Source organism: Macaca thibetana, chromosome 4 (assembly GCF_024542745.1).
Source record: "Macaca thibetana thibetana isolate TM-01 chromosome 4, ASM2454274v1, whole genome shotgun sequence".
Classification (NCBI taxonomy): Eukaryota; Metazoa; Chordata; class Mammalia; order Primates; family Cercopithecidae; genus Macaca; species Macaca thibetana.
This window is the reverse complement of record NC_065581.1, coordinates 98,698,841-98,724,705: the sequence shown is the minus strand read 5'-3', so window position 1 is coordinate 98,724,705 and position 25,865 is coordinate 98,698,841. Positions and strand designations below refer to the sequence as shown.

Sequence of the window (25,865 nt, the reverse complement as noted above, 5' to 3'; positions counted from 1 at the left end):
TACCTACCAAAAATGCACATGCCAATATGCTTAAATTTAGAAAAATGTAAATTAAAAAATGGCAGTGTTTGACTATCACCAGAATTATTCTTCCTTCTTATTTTTCCCCCACAAAATGCAAATATTATTGAGGTTTGATACAAGACCTGCTCCTTCTACATCTTTAGATCTGGTATGTATTTACTTCACTATCTACAGAAACATGAATTGTGTTATTGCCATGGATTCAAACTTTTACTTTTGTCTTTCAGTGCTGGCATATATTTTAAAGGTTTTAAAACTTAGAGAATTAGTCCTATGAACATATTTGTAAATATTCACTATCATTTAATCAGAACCCAAGAAATAATTTTATTTTATTTTATTTTTTATTTTTTCATTATACTTTAAGTTCTGGGATACGGGTGCAGAACATGCAGGTATGTTACATAGGTATACACGTGCCACGGTAGTTTGCTGCACCCATCAACCCGTCATCTACCTTAGGTATTTCTCCAATGCTATCCCTCTAATAATCCCCTACCCCCTGACAGGCCCCAGTGTGTGATGTGCCCCCTCTGTGTCCATGTGTTCTCATTGTTCATCTCCCACTTATGAGTGAGAACATCCTGTGCTTTGTTTTCTGTTCCTATGTTAGTTTGTTGAGAATGATGGTTTCAAGCTTCATCTATGACACTACAAAGAATGTGAACTCATCGTTTTTTATGGCTGCATAGCATTCCATGGTGTATATGTGCCACATTTTCTTTATCCAGTCTATCATTGATGGGCATTTGAGTTGATTCCAAGTCTTTGCTATTGTGAACAGTGCTGCAATAAACATATGTGTGCATGTGCCTTTATAGTAGAATGATTTATAATCCTTGGGGTATATACCCAGTAATGGGATTACTGGGTCAAATGGTATTTCTGGTTCTAGATCCTTGAGGAATCACCACACTGTCTTCCACAATGGTTGAACTAATTTACACTCCCACCAACAGTGTAAAAGCATTGCTATTTCGACACATTCTCTCCAACATCTGTTGTTTCCTGACTTTTTAGTGATTGCTATTCTAATTGGTATGACATGGTATCTCATTGTGGTTTTGATTTGCATTTCTCTAATGACCAGCAATGATGAGCTTTCTTTCATATGTTTGTTGGCCACAAAAATGTCTTTTGAGAAGTATCTGTTCATATCCTTCACCCACTTTTTGATGGAGTTGTTTTTTCTTGTAAATTTGGTTAAGTTCCTTGTAGATTCTGGATATTAGCCCTTTGTCAGATGGATAGATTGCAAAAATTTTCTCCCATTCTGTAGGTGGCCTGTTCACTCTGATGATAGTTTCTTTTGCAGTGCAGAAGCTGTTTAGTTTAATTAGACCCCATTAGTCAATCTTGGCTTTTGTTGCCATCGTTTTAGTCATGAAATCTTTGCCAATGCCTATGTCCCAAATGGTATTGCCTAGGTTTTCTTCTAGGGTTTTTAGGGTTTTTGGTCTTATGTTTAAGTCTTTAATCCATCTTGAGTTAATTTTTTTCTAAAATATTTTTTTATGATTGCTTAAATAGGAATAAAAAATAAGTTCAAGCATAACCAGCTGTGTGGAAATACTACTACACCAAGCTATGTAATCAACTATATCCAAATAATTAAGTTTAACTCATAATTGCTAATTGTATTTGCACTTGGAATTAGAGAACACAGCACTTGAAGCTTGTATTTAAAATGTGCAACATATAATCACCTGAGATCCAAATTACCCCACTCCTTAAAATAAAATTGGAATTATTTGATTGTATGCTTGATAATATAAAAATTATCTTATTCAAAAATTAGTGTCTTCCAGGAATATGTATTTTTATATTAACTTTAATTTTATTTTATCCTATTTAAATATATGTGCAAGATAAAATAAAATGAGTTTTCACTATTAATTGACTTTCCATTATACTATGCTAACTCCAAAAGCACACAAAAATGTATCTAAAGCAGTCTATAAATATACTTCATCCAAATGAATAAAGTTAGTGTTTTAAGAAAGTGTTTTTGTTTTTGCTTAAGATAAAAGCTTTGGCTTTTTTTTTTTTTCTTGTGATCATATCATAGAAATTAGTGAAGGCTCAAGTTGGTAAATATTACAATTTCTAAAAATATTTCTGCTTTTCCTTCACTAATTAAAAGAATGTACATTCTGTCCATAAGCTCTTCTCATGTCTATATTTATCTCCATGGCTGCCCACCAACTAACCCCTTTCTTTTGTACTATCACCCTATTTTTGTTTCATTGTTTTTTGCTGATTTTCTTCATTTCCTAATACTACAAAGAAGTTCAAATGAAGGGCAAAGCAAAATGCCAATGGAAGCATTATATGTCTGCCAAGACCGAGTTCCTATTTTTAAGATGTATTTATGATACATCCAATACCACTGAATGATAGCAAGTGAATATTTCATAGATGTTTCAAACTTCATATGTTAAAAAGCAGACACCATCTTCTCTCTCGAAGCTCTTTTTCTTGTTTTCCCCTTCTAGGTAAATGTGCCACTGATCGGTATCCCCAACTAGAAACATAGAGTAATGCTTATCTCCTGTCTTCATCACTCTTTCCCGGCATCCACTTACTAAATTCTACAATCTGTATCTCCTAAGTCCTCTTAGAATTCTTCACATCAACATTATTCCATCAAAACCTTCTTAATTGAAACTGTCATCTCTTTTCAACTTGGCTAATTCAGGAATTCTCCTGCTTCCAGTGTTGCCCTATTGTTCTCCATATCTCATATCCCCAACACATTCCCCACAGTGCAGTCAGAAAGCCATTACCAAAAATAGTTCTAATCATGCCATTATCTTGCTTAAAATAATGATTTTTAAAAAGAGCCAAGAGAAAAAAAAAACCCACAAAATGAAATAACTAACATCATGTCACAGTATTTAACAGAGTGGATTCTAAAGTTGACTGCCTAGTTTCGAAACCCAGATCTATAACTTATGTGTTGTGTAATCTTGGGCAAATTACTTCAACTCACTGCATCTGAATTTTCTCATATCAAAACAGTGGGATTACAAGCTACATGCTGCTTCTGTTTTTTTTCGCAGAACTCTAAATGATATGCTCTTCGTGTGTATGTGTGTGTGTTTGTAGAGAAATAGAATGGAAAGAAATCTAAAATGATTAACTTGATGGTAAAAATTTTGATTGTTGTATCTTTTTATTAAACTTTATTGTGGTTCCTGAATTTCCTATAATAATCATGTATCAATTTCAAAAATTGTGAGATTAATAATATTTTCTTTATCATAGAGTTTAGTGAAGAAAAAGTGGCACATGGCCCATAGCATTTATATTGTTGAAAGTTTTAAATTCCTGGTATGTTTCCTCTATGAGTCACTTTACATGACAACAATCCTGTGAAGTATGATACATATTATCCTCACCTCATACATGCATCAATTCTCAGAGTTTTAATGGTCAAATCCCTTGCTAAAAACTACACAATGAGGTCAGGATTTCAATCTAGAATGTTCTGACACCAAAGACCATAGTAACCACAATAGCCCAGAGTGACAGATGGCCCTCTATGTCCTTTTCTGAGTTTCCAAGAAAATGATGAATGGATATATGCCAATTTTTGAGGCATTCCATGGTGGTTTGAAAGCAGGCTTACATCACACAAACATCACTGATATTGCTATAACCAGGCAGATTCCAGGGCAGGATGGACAAGAAAAGGTGGACTTGGTAGTAAAAAACTATTTGTGATATTACCTATGCTAGCTTTTTATAAAATCCATTGATCATTCCTCATCTTCCTTGTTTCTGTTAGTCATAATGAAGTGCTTACAATTTCCTGACAAACTGTCTCCCTCAGGCATCCTCACATTTACACATGTTGTACCTCACATTTACACATGTCTACACATGTAGACTCTTCTCCAGTGGCAGCATTTTTACTTACCCTTCATGATAATTTTATAATAATGTCACTTTCTCTAAAACTCTTCTCCATCCTTTCCAGGCAGCTTCTTCTCCTGAGATCCCATGATATTGTTTTCTTGCCTCTCTATGCACCTGCACCTGTTACACTAGAATATAGTGTTATTCTCTCCCAATTTACTCTACTCTGAGCCTATGGAGAAGGTCAAAGTTTTATCTATAATTCTTGTCCCCTCTGCCTAAGATAGCAACTGGTATACAGAAATTTAATAAATAATTGCTCAAATAAATATACATACATACATACACACACACACATTTATATATGTTTAATTGCAGTTGAAATGAAACAAACACAATCCACTCTAACTTTCTTATAAAATTTTTGAAATCATAAAAAGTCATGTCCATATATCTGAAAATTATGGTTGAATCTATTTATTCCATGGCAAGTAGTTAAAGGCTACTTAACCCAATTTGACTTTGGGCAGAATACTTAACTCATTGGAATTATCTTGCTTAAAAATGGATATAACACATTGTCCTATTATTAAGAAGTATTAAGGTACTTTCACAACCCAGGCAACATTCTAGATGCTGGTGATAAAACAGTGAGCAGCCTTAGGGTTCACCCTGCTCAGATGTGTGGTTGATCCAGTAGAAGATCCATCCAACAAAAGCCATTCAGAGTGTGATGAGAGTTCTCATGTGGGTGGGGATGGTCATGGGAGTTTCCATAGTCCTTTGGGATGTGTTTGGAGAGACCTATTCCAGACTTGAAAGCAGGGGTCAGGGCAGCCTTTCTTTGTGACACCCAAGCCAGATGGTATGCATGAGTGTGTTTGTGCAAATGTGCACATGCGTGTGTGTGCACTTGGTGGCTATGAGGAACAGGATCAGAAAGAGAGCTTTCCAGATGAATAGAATATTATTTTCAACAACTAAAAGGTGTCTACCGGATCAATTTGAAATAAATTGGTGGGGGATTTGGACACAAATATCACTGGACAAGTACAGGGGCTAGATCACATCAAGCATTATAGGTCTTCTGAAAAATGCCTTGGAGGAATGAGAAGATATTAAGAGGGCAATGACTCAGATTTGCATTTTAAAAAAATTACACTAACTGCAATGGAGAAACTAGAAAACGGGAGACCAGTTGGAAGGCTGTTAATAATCCAGCTGAGAGAGGGAGATGATTTCAACCTAAGAAGTGGTAGGGGGTAGGAAAAAAATAAAAGATTTGAGAGATAATACAAGTATAGAATTGACAACCAATTGTTGTGGAGTCAAAAAAAGAAAAGAATCAAGGAAGACGTTCATATTTCTGGTTTAGGCTCTGGTGGGCAGGAGAGCCAGTCACTGGAGATAACAGGTATGATGTCATGATCACCTGTTTCTCTTGGGACACATAAAATTGTTTTGAAGATTAAGTGAAATAGTTTATATGACAGCAACTACCACAATGTCAATTCATAGTGCATTATAACTCATTTCTGCAGTCATTTCCATTCCCTTCTTGTCTTTTCTGAAGTTGTACCAGTAATTTAGTAGTAAAACTGGGAATAGAATCCCAAGCTTCTGTTTACCAGTCCAGAGTTTTTTTGTTAATGGACTGCTGATCTATAAACAAAGATGAAACACAGGGATTTTAAAGCAAATATGAACAACTTATTCTGGAATTGCTTACAAGCTGTCATCTAGCCAACTTATTTTTAGTTTATATTTAAAATGAATCATATGTTCCAAAATGACTGACAGAAACACAGCTTTGTTTCTGAAGCCAATTCTTTTCCATCATTTTTGGACATCATTCAGAGCTATAACAGACTTTCAGGGTGTTTAAAAGCATTCATCCATGACAACAACAAATGCTAATTATCATAAAAAATAAATGGCTCCTGTTAACATCATTTTAAGAATTTCTCCTATTCCAGCACTATATTTCATTTATCATCCCATCTGTTTTGGGGGTGGGAACAAAGACTGGATGAAAGTATAATTATCATGTATCAAACTGGACAACACAACAAAACAGAAATGAATACAAATGGGAGGAATAGCATACATAATAAATACATATGGAAAGGAAAAAGGAAACATGTTAATAAAATGGCACCTGTGTGTCCTGCAGTAAAAGCAGATACATAAGTCCATCATAAAGACAGTAATGTTTATCTTATTGTGTATGAGGTGGAGTTTTTCCCATTTCAGTTCACAGTCCAAGCGATAATCAGATTTCCTATCGCATCATCCAATAGTCATCTTGCTCTTTTGAGAAATTTACAAATTCTCTTTGCTGAATTCTATCATTAAAACTATACCTTGCAAATATTCACAAACTATGCATCAAGCAAAGGTCTAATACCCAGAATCTATATGAAACTGAAATAAACAAGCAACAAATAACCCCACTAAAAAGTGAGCAAAGGACATGAACAGATACTTCTCAAAAGATGTACATGTAGCCAACAAACACATGAAAGAAATGTTCCCGAGGCAGGCAGATCACGAGGTCAGGATATCGAGACCATCCTGGCTAACACGGTGAAACCCCGTCTGTACTAAAAATACAAAAAATCAGGCGGGCATGGTGGCGGGCGCCTGTAGTCCCAGCTACTCGGGAGGCTGAGGCAGGAGAATAGCGTGAACCCGGGAGGCGGAGCTTGCAGTGAGCTGAGATCCGGCCACTGCACTGCAGCCTGGGCGACAGAGCGAGACTCCGTCTCAAAAAAAAAAAAAAAAAAAAAAGAAAAGAAAAAAGAAATGTTCAACATCACTAATCATCAGAGAAATGCAAAACAAAACCTCAATGAGATACCATTTCACACTAGTCTGAATGGCTATTATTAAGAAGTCAAAAAATAAATGTTGGCAAGGTTGCAGAGAAAAAGGAATGCTTGTACAGTTTGGTGGTAATGTAAATTAGTTCAGCCATTGTAGAAAGAAGTTTGGAGATTTTTAAAAGAGCTAAAAATAGAACTACATTTGACCCACCAATACCATTACTGGGTATACACACAAAGGAAAATAGATGATTCTATCAAATAGACACATGCATGCATATGTTCATCACAGCACTATTCACAACAGCAAAGACATGGAATCAACCAAGATGACCATCAATGGTGGATTGAATAAAGAAAATGTGGTACATATACACCATGGAATACTATGCAGCCATAAAAAGAACAAAATTATGTTCTCTGCAGCAACATGGATGTAGCTGGAGACCATTATCCTAAGTGAATTACAGAGGAACAGAAAACCAAATGCTGCATGTTCTTATTTATACGTGGGAGCTAAACATTTGGTACATATGTACATAAATTTGGGAAAAATAGACACTGGAGACTACAAGAGTGGGGAGGGAGAGAAGAGGGTAAGGCTTGAAAAACTACCTATTGGATACCATGTTCATTGGGTGATGGGTTCAGTTGTACCCAATCCTCAGCATCACACAATATACTCCCGTAACAAACCTGAACATGCACTGATTTTTTTTTTTTTTTTTTTTTTTTTTTTTTTGAGACGGAGTCTCGCTCTGTCACCCAGGCTGGAGTGGAGTGGCCGGATCTCAGCTCACTGCAAGCTCCGCCTCCCGGGTTCACTCCATTCTCCTGCCTCAGCCTCCCAAGTAGCTGGGACTACAGGCGCCCGCCACCTCGCCCGGCTAGTTTTTTGTATTGTTTAGTAGAGACGGGGTTTCACCGTGTTAGCCAGGATGGTCTCGATCTCCTGACCTTGTGATCCACCCGTCTCGGCCTCCCAAAGTGCTGGGATTACAGGCTTGAGCCACTGAAAGTTGAAAAAAATTCTACCTTGAGACATTGAAACATAAAAAGACAAAAAGTCTACTATATATTTATAAATACATTTCAAAGGAACTCTTCTGCCTATCTTAGAGTCAGTTCTATCATATTAAATAATCAAAAACACTCAAGTTCTCAAAAATGCTGTAAAGTAAGAGGCAACAATTGGTCAGTTACAAGTGCAATTATCCCACTGCAAATAGTATTAAAAGTATGAGTAATTACATGTCCCTCAATAGGGATTAGAAGCTCAACAAGGGCTGGGCCTTTGTTTCCTTTAGTGGCATATAATTCCTTTCATGGCATATAACTCTCCCTGGCATGTATCAGTTGATAATCAAAATTCATTGAATTAAACATTGCATAAAATATAACAGCAATATGTTTTATTCTTCAGAGGATTTCAATACATATTTATTCTATGAATAATTCTGTAACAACTCTAAGTTAGCATTACCACTTAAATAATCAGGCCTTTCAAATATCCAAGTATCTATGTCACCTTCAAAGCCAAGGGAGTGGCAAAGTTCCCTTTAAATAGTAACTAGTAACTAAATAGTAAGCATTTTAATAAATTTAATTTGAGGTCAGGACTCCATTAAATGTATATAATTAACTAGCTATACATATGTCCCTATTTATATTTGTCTCAATTATATAATTGAGAATATAATTTAAAGCAGGGATAGATCAATTACATGAGGCTGTATTTTACCAAACTACTGTAGGACCTGATTGCAAATCCCATTATCTATTTAGTGAATCACTTAAGAATCATATGTATTAAATAAAAATGCCACACATGTGCATGTGCACACATACACATAGGATAGTGAAGAAAGGTAATATGTCTATAGACGTTTTGAATACTTGTCAATTTTCTTCCTCCTACGAGGAGTTTAAGGATGATAATAAATACAAAATATCACATGTATGATATACATATCTGTGTGCATGGATGTATGTATATAATGTATCCATTATAAGGATATATGATGTTTGGACCACCTATACATGAATTACGTCAGGAAGGAATGGAGAAGTAAACAATCCACAGATTAACAATGCATATGTATCTATATTTATATATTTTTGTAGATGACCATCCCTAAGCATAAGTGGACCAACTTGAAACAGGATCCCTTGGATCATTTTATTACACATACTCACAGAAATCATTCATATAGAACCTGACATTCAAAATTTAGAACACGGAACTTTACCAGTGACAAAGAAGTAATGATTTAGGAAGAAAGCAATATAATAAATTTAATAGGTTTAATTTGAGCTAAAAGACATATCAAACGTACCTATTTTTGAGGACTCTTAATGATGTATTCCTAATTTTTAATTATTTATAAATATTTCAAATTTTTAAATAAGAAAAATTACTCTAATTTGTATCTAGATGCATTTCACTCTTTCTTATCTAAATGAAAATGTTTTTGAAATTATTTTCTGTTTTTTTAATCCTGTAGCTCCCAGTTTCCTATTCCTTTGAAAGAGTTCTCTGTCAATTTGCAGATGATCAATTTTATTGGCAAATGGGCAAATTTCTGCACAGAGTTCTATATACTGCATGCATGAACAAAATGTGCTCCTGGCATCCTTTGAGATAATTTAAATTCAAATGAAATTCAATCTCAATGTAATTATGAAAATGTAGTCAAGTGTCCTGAAATAAAATGTTTTTATGTTCTAATTTAAAGAGCACTGTTTATATTTTGATAAGCATCTTAAAGTAAAATTAATTATCACTCTATAGTAAGCAAAATAGTATGCAGCTGCTTCACCAATGTAACTTCCAATGAAAATTAAAATTTCATTTTTATTGTTACTTTCTTGTATTTCTCTGAGACTTGTTTTTAACTGATAACTCAAGATAACCATTTGTATGCAAAAATAATAAAATGCATGAACACAAGAAAGCACACAACCTGTAGTTAGCAAATATTTATTAAAATATTCCTTTAACTCACCGAACTAAATATCATTTAGTAAATTCTATTTTCTAAGTCTCTAAATGACATCTACACAAAAGCAGTTCCACAAACCTGAGTGTTTCAGTGAATATTACATTGTTCCACATATGAGTAAAAACTTTTCAAACCTTAACATGCCTTATAAAGTTTGTTACATTTTATATGCATTCTCTGCACATAAACAGCCAGATAAAATAGTGAGGCATAATTCTGAATTTCTTGGAAAGTTTCACTGACTCATCACAAGGCCTTGCCTTGAGAAACTACCCTAGCAAAAACTTCATTGCAGAAAAATTCTTTGAATAAACATTTCAGAATGGGCCTGGTGGCTCACACCTGTAATCCCAGAAGTTTGGGAGGCCAAGGCGGGTGGATCATTTGAGGTCAGTAGTTCGAGACCAGCCTGGCCAGCATGGTGAAACCCTGACTCCACTGAAAATACAAAAATTAGCCAGAAGTGGTGGTATATACCTATAATCCCAGCTACTTGGGAAGCTGAGGCAGGAGAATTGCTTGAACCTGGGAGGCGGAGGTTGCAGTAAGCTGAGATCTCACCCTTGCATGCCAGCCTGGGTGACACAGCGAGACTCACTCTCTCTCTCTCTATATATATATAGCAACACACACACACACACACACATACACACACACACACATTATTCAATATGATCTAAATTGTTAGACCATATTGTTTTTGAATACATGGATTCTTACTTTTTACATGATTGGAATTCTAAATATATATAAATATGTGTATGTGTATGTGTGTGTGTGTGTGTGCGCGTGTGTCTGTCTATCTATCTATCTATCTATCTATCTATCTATCTATCTATCTATCTATAATATTGTTTACTATATCTATCCTTCATTCAACCTACCAAACTAGCTGATCTTTCACAGGAATTAAAAAAATGCTTATTTTACAAATACAGAGAAGTATTCAATATAGGTATTCTTTGTTTAGATATGTGAAATTAGGATTGGTGTTTGATTCTTTCTTTCTACCCGCTAGTTTAATTTTCAAAAATCAAAACAAAACATAAAAGAATGCAATAAGAACCTGGAATGCGCTTCAGAAAATTATCTATATTTAAAGCATAACTCCAAGAGCTACTGATTTTTCTTACCAGTGCTGTCATCATACACAACCGTGACGGTTTTCCACTTGAAAAACTGCACCAGGTCTAAAATGGCACGGCTGAGTGAAGAGAAGTCTGGGTAGAGACTGACATAGAAGGAATCTTTGTTGTCTGACACCTGGTGCTTCCAGCGGGTCTGTATGTGGGGAACTCCCAGAGCATTGCAGATGGACTGCACTGCATTTGCTGATGAGCTGTGTGAAGGCCCGAAGATGGCAGCCACCCCAAGAGACAGCTGATCACAGGCTGAAGAGGAGATAAAAGTCTGTCAATACTGAGAGGAGAGATGCCAGTATGCCAGCAGATACATTATTATTTTAAACCCAACGGTATCATCCTCAAGAAATATTTGTGTTTTAGAAAAATATTTATCTACTTTTCACTAATTTAAAATTTTGTCTGACTCTGAACATTTTCCATTTGTTACAAGGGAATTAACTAACCCAGATGCCTGCAGCTCAATGTTCAAATAATTCTATAAATAATGCCAGGGGAGGGAGAGAGAGAAGGAGAGAGAGGACGAATACTTTTTTTAATTTAAGGGGGCAGTGCTTGTTTTGGAAGACTAGTTTATATGAGGGGAATGAGGGAATAGTGCAGCTTCTCAAATTCACTAAACAGCTTTTACATTTTCCATTTCTTAATCAAAAGCCACATAGTTCTCCCTTTACCCATGCATTTAACTATGCTCACACACAGCTGAATATTTCCATATATCTGATGATACAGATCAGGTTATGCGAACACTCAGCTACACAAAACCTGTTACAGCTCTTAGAGAGTGATTTCATATGGATCAGTCTCATTGAGTAGAAAAACAGCAAAGTCATTAGACAAGTACTCAGTCATCTTTATATATTTGGTTTTGGATGCTATAAGTGTTTTCTATTATTCTAAACTATTTTTTAAAGTTTGTATTTACTCACAGAAAATTTTATTCATATCAATAATAACCACAGTAATTAAGAAAGGTGTGAACAAACTAGAGGGTATTCAGATTAAAATAGACTGTGCCGTGACCTGAACTTTCTATAAGGCACACTGACACAAATAGCGAGCTTGGGCCTAGAAAGTGAGTAACTATTGGGAACACAAAAATTATCTTTAAATATTTGAAGACCTGGCATGTGAAAGAAGCTTAAGTTTGTTTCGCTTGACGGGCAAAGGGGAATTAGAAAAAATAGAAGCTTCTCCTGAATTTTTACCCAATTATTTATTTATTTATTTATTTATTTATTATTTACTTTTCTGAGACAGAGTCTCAGTCTGTCTCCCAGGCTTGATTGCAGTGGTGCAATGTTGGCTCACTGTGACCTCTGCCTCCTGAGTAGCTGGGACTATAGGCACGTGCCACCATGCCTGGGTAATTTTTTGTATTTTTAGTAGAGACAGGGTTTCAACGTGTTAGCCAGGATGGTCTCGATCTCCTGACCTCGTGATCCACCCTCCTCAGCCTCCCAAAGTGCTGGGATTACAGGCGTGAGCCACCACACCCAGCTTATTATTATTTTTAATTCTAAATATGGCCTCATGCCATGGTTCACACCTGTAATCCCAGCACTTTGGGAGGCCAACGCAGCAAGATCGCTTGAGACCAGGAATTCGAGACCTGCCTGGGCAACATAGTGAGACCTCCTCTCTACTAAAACTAAAACTAAAACTAAAACTACAAAAAAAAAAAAAAAAAAAAAAAAAAAAAAACATTCAGCTGGGCATGGTGCTGTGTGCCTGTAGTCCTAGCTACTTGGGAGGCTGAGGGGGGAGGCGCACTTGAGCCTGGGACACTGAGGTTGCAGTATTCATGATGTTGCCACTGCTGGCCTACCTGGGTGCCAGACCAAAACTGCGTATCAAAAAGAAAAGAAAAAGTAAAACATGTTCAAAAATGAAATAGTCTTCCCCAAGAGGCAATGGTTTGCCCATCACTGCAAATATTTAAAGGACAGAGAAGGATTGTTATTGAGCTTTAGGCATAAAGTAGGTGTTCAGACTCAATTCCTCCAAAATGGATAGTTTATAATTCTACTGTGTGAAAATTTCTGCTATTTTCCCTCAGTTTTCTGCATAAAATGTAATATTATAGGTGACTTAAGCATGGAAATATTTAATAATTAAGTAAATTATTGTCAGGAAAAAAACACTTGTTTAAATATTCTTAAAAAAATCAATATGATCTAAATAAATTGTTTTTAAATACATGGATTCTTACTTTCTAAATAACTCATGGAATTCTAAATTAGCATAAATGGTGGCTAGACTTTAGAATTTTTCACTCAACGTGAGATTTTAATTAATACATATTGAAGATAAATGATCTTTCTTCACCAGGTTTGTGACAAATCACAAACCAAGAAAAGCTAAAAACACTGAATTAGGTTATTTAGAATGTTTCTAAGTGTGTTTCAAGCAAGATTAGAGCTTTCAGTTATCAGAAGAGATATTTAAAAATATATGATTCAAACAATAATTCAAGCTCTAATACATCAATTTATTAATTGAGCAGAACAAGATTACCTATTAAAACTGTAACAAAAAAATAGATTAAATGTCAAACTGTAATATCCCATTTCTTATTATTTTATTGCATTGGATAAATAATTACATTTTTAAAATATCTAATGTAAGCTATTTTATAACTAATCAATAACAATATTACCAATATATACATTTCTTGCTAAAGTTAAAAAACCATATTGGCTCTCTCTGCTATATTATGTTTTTATGTATTGCTGTGTCCTCCAAGCAGTAATAACTCAACAACTCAACAAACAAGAGATTCAGAAGATAAAATCCAAACCATGACATTCACAAAGAAAGTTACTCATACACTTATTTGAGCTTTTCCTAGCTTCAAGCCAAAGTGAAATGATGGATTTGATTCCCAGTGAGTTTTTATTGGGTAACAAAGCTTGTAAATTCCTTATAATATTTTAATCAAACCACATGACTTTATCACTTCATAATTTTGCTAGGGCATTCTCAGGATAGTTCTCTGTTGTGAGAACATCCGAACCTGTATTTTTTTATGCTGTTCATTTGAAACCACCGTTAAGAAATCTACTAATATTTTATCTATACTGCACTCGTACTCCATATTCTTTGATCGAAATGTTTTCATTAGAGGCAGAACTTCTTCTTCCTAATGGAAACAATCATGAACTATGCCACTAATCAAATGTAATAGTCTTGACTTAATGATTTATTTTGCAATTATGATGACAAATGTAATATTTCACAGTTACCTTTAACCTTTTTCTCAGTCTTCAAAACCTTTCATCACCTGACATGGTTCTGAAATGTGGAAACTTATTTGTATTCATAAAGATATGAATTCAAAGGGCATGCAAAATATGGCTTTGATAAACACTAGTTAGCTGCTGGGGGAAAAGAAGGATACTTTCATCTCGAGAAATATTGTACCTTGTCAGTTACATTAATATTAATGAGCTTAAAAAAACTGCACTAACCTGGAATTATAAATAATTATATACTTTTACATCAATATAAGGTAGCTACAGTAAAACCATATTAGCATTACAGAAAGGCAAATATTGTTTAAAAATATAATGTTAGAACAAATGCTTTGTAAGCCTTTTCCTTTGAGAAAAATCTTTATTATAAAATTTAATTCCTATTATACAAGTGCTAACTATGCAAAAGAAAAGATCACCTACTATAAGATCATCTACATATACAAGAAAAGATGGCCGGGCGCGGAGGCTCAAGCCTGTAATCCCAGCACTTTGGGAGGCCGAGACAGGTGGATCACGAGGTCAGGAGATCGAGACCATCCTGGCTATCACTGTGAAACCCCGTCTCTACTAAAAAACACAAAAAACTAGGCAGGTGTGGTGGTGGGCGCCTGTAGTCGCAGCTACTCGGGAGGCTGAGGCAGGAGAATGGCGTAAACCCGGGAGGTGGAGCTTGCAGTGAGCTGAGATCCGGCCACTGCACTCCAACCTGGGCAACAGAGTGAGACTCTGTCTCAAAAAAAAAAAAAAAGAAAAGAAAAAAGAAAGAAAAGATTACCTCCATAAGACCATAGAAACACTTCTTAAACACATTTACTGCTGGTAGCTGTTTAAAATAAATGCTTTAATAATAGTTTTCTCTATTGCCTTCCTTCGTATATAAATATTAAATTTTTATGCCACCAAATTATTTTTCTTTTTAAATTTATTTCTCCATTTTTGACATTTAAAACAGTTATAATACAGAAATAAAATTCATAAAGTATTCTAATTATGTCCTTATATAATTCAGTTTTTACATCATCAGCCATTTATTTTCAGTTACAAAGAGAAATATTCGATGATTAAAATATGAGCATGGAATGTACACTAACTAATGGTTGCTTAAAATTTTCCAATTAAGTTTCAATATATACTGACAAGTCACTTAGAACCACATAGCTTTCAAGGTAGCCAGTGAGTTGACACCACAGTAATAATATAATGGGATTGACAGATAATGCAAATAAAGACGTAAGACTGGATTGCAAAATTGGTAAAATCCACCGATATAAATTTTATTTTGGGGGGTTCTTAAAAATAGGAATGCTTCAATAAGACAGAAGGATCAATAGGAAAAAAAAACAATTTCACTAACAGATGTAATTGTATTTCATGCCATAAGCACATTTTTTGCAATAGGTAATTATACCACTTTATCTTCTCTGATAAAATTTATGTGAATTTTGAAAATAAATCTTTGCATGCAAATACTCCTAACAACTTATTAACTATATGTTGAAAATAAAAAATATCTTAAGAATACCTAGAAATTTGAATTCCAGAAAACAAAGGTGTTAATAATCTATCAATTACCTTTCTTGGATGCTTCAAAACTATCATAAAGGTTTATCTTCTGGGTATCATAGGTAAGGGTAGTATTGGGTAGCAATGTTCTGTTTCTGTTAATTGTATTCACAGCAAATCTGAATGCAAGTTCCTCAGCTCCCATTGGGCCAGATTCCACATATTCAAAAATACCACCTGGCAAAAAGAAAGAGAATAATCATCATTTTTACAAGAATAAACATAATTTTTATAAGATAAAGAAAATATCAGAAGTTTTCTGTACTTTTATACATGTGCATGTGCATTTGTGTGTGTGTGAGTGTGTGTGTATGAGAGAGACAGAGAGAGAGAGAGACAGAGAAAGAGAGAGAGACAGAGAGAGAGAGAGAGACTTAAGTACATGGAGTTTGTGCTTACTTTATGAACTTTGGGATATTCTCTTTCAGCCACAGCCATATTGGTAAAATTGCCTTAGTATTGCTGCCAAAATTTAACATGATTTTTACTTTTTTTCTTTAGTTATTACTTATTTTAGGGCCTAGGTATAGAGAGGTCTTGACTTAAGTACTGAAATTTATCCCCCCCAAATTTATAAACAGTCCTAGAATAATCAGTCCTCTTCATTGGTATATACTATAAAATTAAGCATAGAAAAAAAGTGTGTTAAATGTTGTCTCCATTCAGAAATCAAAATTCTTTTGCACAACCTTTTGTTTTTCTTTTTTGAGACAGAGTCTCTCAGTTGCCCAGGCTGGAGTGCAGAGGCGCAATCACAGCCCACTGCAGCCTTGACCTCCTTGGGCTCCGGTGATCCTCTCACCTCAGCCTCCCAAGTAGTCAAGACTACAGGCATGTGCCATCATGTCCAGCTAATTTTTGTATTTTTTGTATCCATAGTGAGGGTTTCACTACGTTGCGAGTCTCAGACTCCTGGGCTCAAGCGATCTGCCTGCCTTGGCCTCCCAAATTGTTCGGATTTACAGGAGTGAGCCTCTATGCCCGGTGGCATAGTTTTTATGGCATTTATTGTGTTAAAAGCCCAAATTATTTGCAAATTTCAGCATCTTGCTTGTGAGCAAAGAGAATTAGCATTTTGCTAGTTGTTTTTTTCTAAGTCCCTTTTAAGAAGACACTTAACATTTATGAAGGATGCCTCTCCAAAACAACGCAACTCCTTTAATCAATGAATAAAACTGTAGTATATAATTTTGGCCATAAAATATAGAGTATAATTTTAAAATATGTCCCTTCAATTTGTGACCTTCCACCAGCTGTGTCTCATTCTAGTTCCCTCACTCTTGTCACAGCCTTCCTTCTCTCTAATATCACTGCTCTCTCCTTATCTGGGAGTGACCAAACTGAGGCTTTTGTCCCCATAAGAATCATTGTTGGTTTGGAGAATGAAATAAAAGTTGGAGCACCTGATTCCTAACCCCTCCAACCTCTGTCCTTAGGAAACTAGTACTTTAAAAATGCAGAATATTTATCTTTATTCCTTTCAAATTTCACACCATGTACTCAGTACAGTCATTCATAAATTAGACTTTCTTGAATAAGCCTATTTATTCCACATCTAGCAATTCATGCCTCATCAAAGATATTTTGACAGATGAGTGTCAGGTGACTATACTATTAGCAAACTACCTATTATAAATTAGTAAGAAGTTGTAACGTTGTAACAATCCCTCTAACTATGAGGAGTTAGGACTCAGAATAGACTAGAGGGGTGATGCAAATTTATATTCAGGAAGAAGAGAAAAAATAATTATTTGATACCATATTCATTTGAAATATTTCTCTTATTCTGGATTTTAACCAGTTTCATGGTGTAGTTACTAAAACAATCAACTTGTGAAATAGCACTCAATATATCTGAAATCTTTGGCGACTTATGTTAAGCAAAACGATAATAATTATATGTGTCTAATGAGTATAAAGAACCAACCTAGATTCCTTCTGTGTATGTGGAGAAGAACAGTGGTATTCTTCTTTACTCTTTACTCTTATATATGACATTTATTTGGAGCTAGACTGGGGTTACATTCTGGCTTTGCCAATGCCTTCTGTATAATTTTGGGCAGTTGCTTAAAACCTCAGTCTGAGCTGCCTCATCTCTTAAAAAAAGAATGACAAGGAGGCTACTGCATAGAATTGTAATAAAGAATAAATGTTAGCACATACAAAACAGAGTGGCTGTCACAGAGTAAGCACTCAAAAAGTGTTTGAGGTCACAATGAACCTTCAAAGCCATCCAAAATAGCATTATTTTACAGGAATTACCCCTTTGGTCAAAGATAACAAAGCTATCAAGTGATAGAGCCACTAGCAGAATCTACTCATGATCTACTCATGCCTGACTTCAAAACCCTTGCCTGTTCCACTACAAACTAGTAGTTTTCTGCAAAATTTCAGTCAGGCAAAATACACAAAACTTCCTAAAATGTGAGGTAAGATGACTTAATAAGATGTAACTAAAAATGTAAGATCTTACATATGAAACAAAAATAATTGACTAATTGTAAGGTACTTGTAAAGTAAAGTAGGAATAAAGAGGCAATTATAGAAATGCAAGCCTTAAGTGGTTTCTTATTGGCAAATAAAATAAAAAACTGCATCTTCTTTTTTTTCAGTTCAAAATGGTAGTTTCTATGTGATAAAAGTATGCAATAAAGATCATATTTTATAATATTAGATTAATATTTTACTCAATTATAATATTGAATCAACATTTGATGATAGTGGATTAAAACTTTCTTATTATCAATCTTTAAAATAAATAATTCAAATTACACATTTTTTTTTTTTGAGATGGAGTCTCAGTCTGTCACCCAGGCTGGAGTGCAGTGGCACGATCTCGGCTCACTGTAACCTGCACCTCCCGGGTTCAAGCAATTCTCCAGCCTCGACCTCCCAAGTAGCTGGGATTATAGGCACCTGCCACCATGCCCAGCTAATTTTTGTGTTTTCAGTAGGGATGGGGTTTCACCATACTGGTCAGGCTAGTCTCGAACTCCTGACCTCAGGTGATCCACCCACCTCAGCCTCCCAAAGTGCTGGGATTACAGGTGTGAGCCACCATGCCCAGCCTCAAATTCCACTTTAAGTTTACATATTTATCACCAGTTTGAATGTTTAAAGAAATTTTTTTTATTTCCTTAGGGTAACACATGTTCTACCTTAAATTAAAAAGTAATTAAATTTTATTAATCCGAAGCCAAAGTTTAAAATTTTGTATATAATAAACAAAAACATCCAGATAATGCAACCTTTTAGGACAAAATATAACCACCCAACAATGTTAACTCAAGAAAAGAGAGAAATCCTGAATAGCTTATTACCCCTGATATGTGGAAGGAGGTGAAAAAAATCTAGTAGAGAATTGGTTTCCAAATAAAGTTGGATTGGTGTTACAAACTGTTAAGGAGAAAGAACTTTTTAAATTCTATTTAAAAATTTGGAAAGTCTTACTATCATCCAACTTAGTATAATCACCATACTATATAGTATAAATGCAATTGATAATTATTTTATTTAAAAATAATTTTTTAGAAAACAACAAAATAATGAGACTTTATTAAGATAAAAATCACAAATGAACAGCAAATGTTATATATAAGAGAAGGGAGTTCCATTAAAATCAGGAAAAAGATAAAATGCCTATAATATCCACTTTTCTTTAATATTTATTTTTCATTTCATAACATATAGAGATACAAAGTTGTTTTGTCAAATATGTTTGACTATATCAATGAAAATACCAAAATTGAAAGAAGTTATCATCAAGAAGCCTCCACTTAAACAAATACTAACTAAACCAAGTTCTACAGGCAGATTATTGATCACAGATGAAGCCACTACATTGCTTAAACATGAGAAGTATAAGAGAAAATACAAACACATGGGTGAATATCAATAAATTTGGACTACAAAAAGAAAGAATAGGAATGACTAATGAAGTTTACATTTAGAATTAAAGTGCATGGCAAGTATAATTTAAAAAAAGCAAAAAATGCACAAATAAAATTACAGTATTTTAATGTTTTAGCAGTATTTAGAGAAAGGTAACATAATAACTGTTTGAACATAGTAATTCAAGAATGCATTTTGAATTCTAGGACAAAGACTAAACAACAAAATAGTATCTGATAAAAATTAATAGAGAAAAATAGATAAGTAGAATAAAACACAGCATCCATAAACAGTTTTCCATCTATATAGAAAACAATATTAAAGTGATAATGCTGCAGTTCTAATAAAGAGATTGTATTTTCAATAAATATTTCTGGATCAAGTAGATAATTATATAAAAGTTATTTCAATCACACATTGAAATGTGACATTAAAATAATAAAGTTGTTACAAAAAGCTTAGCTAAGAAAAGATTTTTTAAAAGAAAACATAAGTGATGCTCATAAAGGTAAAAATGCGACATATTAGACTTTCTTAAAATTAAGAACTTCCTCATCAAAGACACACTCAACATACACTCAACACAGACACACACATATGTGTATATGTGTGCCATAAACAAATGAGGACAAACACACACACACGTGTGTGTGTGTGTGTGTGTGTGTATATATATATATGACCTATTCTTTATATCCTATAAGTAGAATTAGTGGATTCACACATATATACACACATTTAGTGGATAGATTCACTTGTGTGTGTGTGTGAGAGAGAGAGAGAGTGAAAAAGACTCCTCTCTTAAAAATCTACAAAAAAACAAAATGGCAGTTAAACCAATAGAAATATGAGTATAAAATTTGAACAAGCATTCCCCAAAACATAAATTGAAATGGACAATGTACATATAAAAAAAAAGTGATCAATTTCATGGTATTCTGGAGAATGAAAATTTAGACCGCAACTCAAAACAATTGTATATACACCAGCATGGCTAAAATGAAAAAGACAAACTGGCTCAATCTACATTGAAAGTTGGCGTGAACCCGGGAGGCGGAGCTTGCAGTGAGCCGAGATCACGCCACTGCACTCCAGCCTGGGAGACACAGCGAGACTCCGTCTCAAAAAAAAAAAAAAAAAAAGAAAGTTGAGTGTCTGAATCTTCTACCACTGAAAATACACGAACTCCGTGACAGAAATTTCACTCTGGGATAGCTGATAAACAGAAATCCATACATATGTTCATCAAAACACATCTGCAAGGATATTCATAACAGCATGGAAGACCTGCATCAATAAAGAACTACATGCAACAACATGAGATGAATGTCACAAAAAAATGATTCAGTGAAAGAAGCCAGACACAAAAGAATACTGCTGTATGATTTCATTTTTCAAAAAGTTCAGAAAATGATAGTGGTGGGAATAGTTGTAAGAAGAGAGCATGATGTGCTTTTGAGGTGCTGGTGATGATCTGTTTTTTAATCTGAGTGCTTGGATACATATTACTAGAACTTTACTCGTATCGTGGGTGCACTTTACACAGATCATTCTTTAATAAAATTTTACTTTAAAAAACAATTGTATAAAAGTGCTAAGGCCATTCTAAGTCTGATAACACAAGCAGTAAAAATATTACTAAATGTAGCTTCAATATTTGAAAAACAACTATGCATCAAACGTAACTAAAGAAAGACAAATATGAAAACATATGAAAGTATATTAATTAAATATAATACATTTAAAAAGAACATTAATATATTCAACAAATAAAAGAACTAGCTACTAAAAACATAACTCCAGTAGAAAATTGACAAAGAGCATCAGTAGATAATATTCATAAATAACAAATGCAAATAACCGCTAAATGTAAGAAAATGCTCAAAAATAGGAAAAGGGAAAGGTTAATTAAAACAAGGAGATAGAATCTTTATGAATAAAATGTGTTGAAGTGTAAGAAAAAGCGCAGTTGAATAGAAAAATAAATCGACACAAACTTCATTGAAATCCTTTTTCAAATCTATCAAGCTTTAAAAATATCACACACTTGAATGCACTAATTCTACTTATAGGATGTAACCTTAAGGAAAATGTCACTGATTTAGCTGCAAGGATGTTCACTTCTTTATTTATAAGAACACAATAATTCAAAATTTCCTAAGTATACAATGGTAAAAGACTTTTTACAGAAGCTATGATAGATATAATAAAACACTATATATTTATATTTAAACTACTCTATAGAAGGTATTTGATGACAAAATGCTTTACAAGTAGTTACAATATGCCCTTATGCATAACAACGTATTAACCTTGGTTCATTTTAGATGATAGGCATTTGATTAATTTTGATTTTCTGATTTTTTGCTTATTTGTATAATTTAAATAGCTAACAATGGACATATGTCAATCTCGTTATTTAAAAAATGAATAAAATATTATTCAAAGTGAAGCTAGAAATAGTAAAGAGTAGCAGAAAAACAGGACAGTAAAGGAGAAAACAAAATTTCAGGGTGTTTGTGCCTTTGCTTCATTTATAATGAGAAAGACTTAACATATTTATATGCAGAGGGAAAGAACCAATAGGAAGAGAAAGCTAAAAGGTAGAAAAGAGAAGGCATTAGTGATGGAGTCAGGTGTCTCAGGAGCAAGAGAGGTTCAAATCCAAAGCATGGCAAATAGGTTAAGCCTAGGGGAGGAGGACACCTTATTCACTCCAGCAAGAAGCAATTATCTGTAATCTGCCGATGTGGAGATGGGCAGGAAATCAAGGGCATATATATTTTGTGTATTTTCTTTGTAAAGTGAAATATAAGGCTCTATATATTTGATTCTCTGAGGAAGAAATCAGACGTTTTTTATAATTTTAAAAGAACGCCTTTGATTTTAAAATTGCTATTATAAAATTGAATGGCAAATCATTTTTTCTACCTGTTCATGAACCTGCAAAAGGATAATTGTTGGCATGATTTTAGACAAGACATTTTTCTTTCCTATGACTTGAAAAAATAATATCCATTTTGCACCCGGAATCTTCTATAAAACTGTTTGTTCCTAGAATTATTCCTTTTATTATGAAGTGTCAGGATTGTATGTAGCATTTCGTAAGCATGCAATCCATGAAGAGAGAATTGCTCTCCTAACAGTTCATAAATCATGTTTGATGGATAAAATACATCTCAGAATAACAAAGGACCCTTAAGACCTATATGATCTTAAAGAAGCATCTCAGTAATCAATAATTATGTGCTCTCTCTAGACTTATACCAAAATTCACCCAGTTTCACATTTTCAAGAATCTAGGGACTCCTATGTAGCTATCATCTAATTCCTTATTCTTCATACAACACAAGCAAAACGTACTGCTTTCTCATAGTTACCTTGAACTTCTCAGGTTCAAAAAATCATCTAAGATAATCATTCTCACAGCTTTATCATTGTTTTATTTCTTAATTCAGGAAGGGCCATCATATCTCACATAACCTCTCTATCAAGCCATAAAATGCCCGCAATTCTTTTTCCAAGGTTATATTAAAAGTTAACAGTTCTCATCACTATAAAAGGCTTGTTAAAAGAAAAAATAATAATAAAGGAGAGGAGAATACCTTTCTTTTCCATGGGCGTAATTGCCCTCCTTCGTTTTGTAGATACAGGAAACCAAATGTCAAGGGATCCCTAGTTTACACAGAACACTCGGTGCTGAAACTTTTCGCATCACAGTCTCTGACTCACAAAAGAACATCACTACTCAAGACTTGAAATAAAAGATTTATTAGTCAACTGCTAAAGCCTAGTCAATACCTTTCTCTTTTAAATCAATTTTAACTACTACTGAGGAGTGTATGACTCATAAACCCATGACAGATATACCAACCAACGTCACATCTAACCTCTGAGACTTTTCAAATAAGTCTTACTTTAAAGTGAGTACAATCTGTGTTTTATAGACTTTAATTTAATAAAGAAATTGATGTTCTAAATGGCACACCATCTGTTGTCCTCCCAAAAGATATGTTGATTTTCTCAATCACATGTTATACTAATCTTATTTTCTGTGTAAACAATTGCAAAAGGTATCCTCTCCATTTTAATTTTGTACAAATCATTATCTAAAGGACTAAATCATCAAGTTTCTTTAATTTTTATGCAATATAATGCCAAAGGACAATGTTACATTGGCCTTTGGCTATTAAATGACATGCCCTGGATATTAAATGACATTAGGGAATTATTTTTTTCTCCTTAGGAAAAGTAATGATATAGTGGTTATATAAGAAAAGATTCTGACTCTTAGGATATAAAGTCTTTAGTTATGAAAGAAGTGTCATAAACACAAAACTGGAAAAAATATTAGCAATTGTTTTATCAAAGTGCTTATGAGTGTTTATTATACTATTATTTGAACTTTTCTGTATGTTTAAAAATTCAAAATAAAAATGTGGGGGTAAAAAAAAATGGACAAGAAGAAATAAAACCCCAATACTCATTTTGTTCTTAATGCATGTTTCTAACAGACCTCTCAAAATGACCATTACATTAACCTGCAAATATTTACATTTACTATGCACTAAAATTGCACTATTATCCTGAATGTAAAAGATGGAGTCTAAGAATCATACAGTCAATAAATCATCTAGTCTACCCATCATTCAGATACATAGATTGCCTTTATTACTACATATTGGCCTCCAGGAATGACGAACTTATCATCTGAAGCAGTCTCTCACTTCTCTGGAGAGCTCCAGCACAAAGGTCTCCCATATTTTAATCCATCATCTGTTTTTCTAAAGTTTTTAATCATATCTTTTTATTGGGATACATGTAAGCCCAACTTTCACATGATTATCTTCCAGAAACAGATTTCATCTTCCTACTGCATTTCTTACATCGAGCCTAACACTTTGAAATTGTTTAACAGTTTGTCACATGACTAATCCTTTCATTTTTCTAGTTTTTTTTTTTTTTTTTTTGAGACAGAGTCTCGCTCTGTCACCCAGGGTGGAGTGCAGTGGCCGGATCTCAGCTCACTGCAATTATCTGAACACAGCCCTGTGTACCCACAGCTCAATGTTATACTCCAAGTGTATCCAAGCAAAGTAAATTATGAGAGAGTGGCCAGCTCCATAAGCTAATGTATTACAGATAAAATGAATAGTGGATTTTTTTTAACAGTACAGTATCACAGTGCTCATTCATCTTAAGCTTATTGTTTAAAAAGTTTATGTTTGTGATGTATTTTTTAAAAAAATTTTTTACAAGTATTCCTGATTTGTATCATCTACTTACAGTTAATTTTCTAATTAAAACCACTTGGAGTCTAATTCTACCAGCAACTGTTATCATTAACTTATTCAACATCTAATGTATCAAGGCAATTTACTAATATTACAAAGGTATGTGAAATGTGTTTCTTTACCTTCTGCCTCTAGGTCATATTCAGTATTGCTTTTGTATCTAAGTCAGTGGTAAAAATGATAAGCCAGAAAGAGTTAAAGACAAAGCAAAGCTTTAGACCATAACCTCATAGATATCCCACTGGAGTCTGTCCCTATTGTTAAACTAGGTAATGGTCTTCTTAATTATTCTAGCTAACAGTTCATAGATTCCCATCATTTCTACAGGAATGTAACTGTAAACCTTTTCATGTGCTTGACTAAGTCCAGATGTGCTATGTCTTCCACACCACAACAATGCATCTCCAGTGGATTTTTCATGGATACTTGCCCCTACTCTAGCTTTTTTCAGTAGTGTATCTACTACAATCAAAGTCATTTTTATAACACGAAACATTGATCTTATCATTCAACTTCCTAATATCTTTCAATGACTAATCCTTAAGCTTAATGCTATTTACAAAGTTTTTCATAATTTGTCTTCTACCTTCCTTTCCAACCTCTTACCACTTCCACTTCCCCAGTCATACAGCCATATTAAACTACTTACCTTTACCTGAATGAACCAAAATCAAATGCCTCCATTGCTTTCCAAACAGGGCTCATCTGCCCAGGAGCCCAACTTCTTCTTACTGACCTACCTACACACACACACACACACACACACACACACACACACATTAAAACATACATCTGTAAATTTATCTCTCATTGTGAGCTTTTGAAATAGTCACCTTTTCTGGGAAAACATTCCTTACTGGTCCTAACTGCACTGAACTAATTGTGTCTCTGCTTTATGTGCTCACAGTTCCAGACCCCTTTCAAACATGATAACGCAAACTCCTGCAATTTGAAGTTAAAGAAATTTACATAAGTATGAAACATGTTTAAACCTAAGCTCAATCTC

At 34.1% G+C, this 25,865-nt stretch overlaps 1 protein-coding gene across 8 annotated transcripts in view; it reads right to left on the bottom strand.

Moving 5' to 3' along the window:
- The window catches only part of GRIK2 (glutamate ionotropic receptor kainate type subunit 2), a 704,801-nt gene that overhangs the window by 456,990 nt on the left and 221,946 nt on the right, over nt 1-25,865 (bottom strand). For 7 of the 8 annotated variants that reach the window (XR_007724833.1, XR_007724834.1, XM_050786670.1 and 4 more), the window contains 2 exons: nt 15,684-15,851; nt 10,846-11,103 (listed from right to left, as the gene is read on the bottom strand). Coding sequence is in view for 6 of the 8 variants with exons in the window: in XM_050786670.1 (XP_050642627.1) it covers nt 10,846-11,103; nt 15,684-15,851 (426 nt within the window). In the remaining 2 variants the exon portion in view is untranslated. Of the gene's footprint in view, nt 1-10,845; nt 11,104-15,683; nt 15,852-23,170; nt 23,296-25,865 lie in introns of those variants that run through there. The other variant, XM_050786672.1, reaches the window with a different exon arrangement.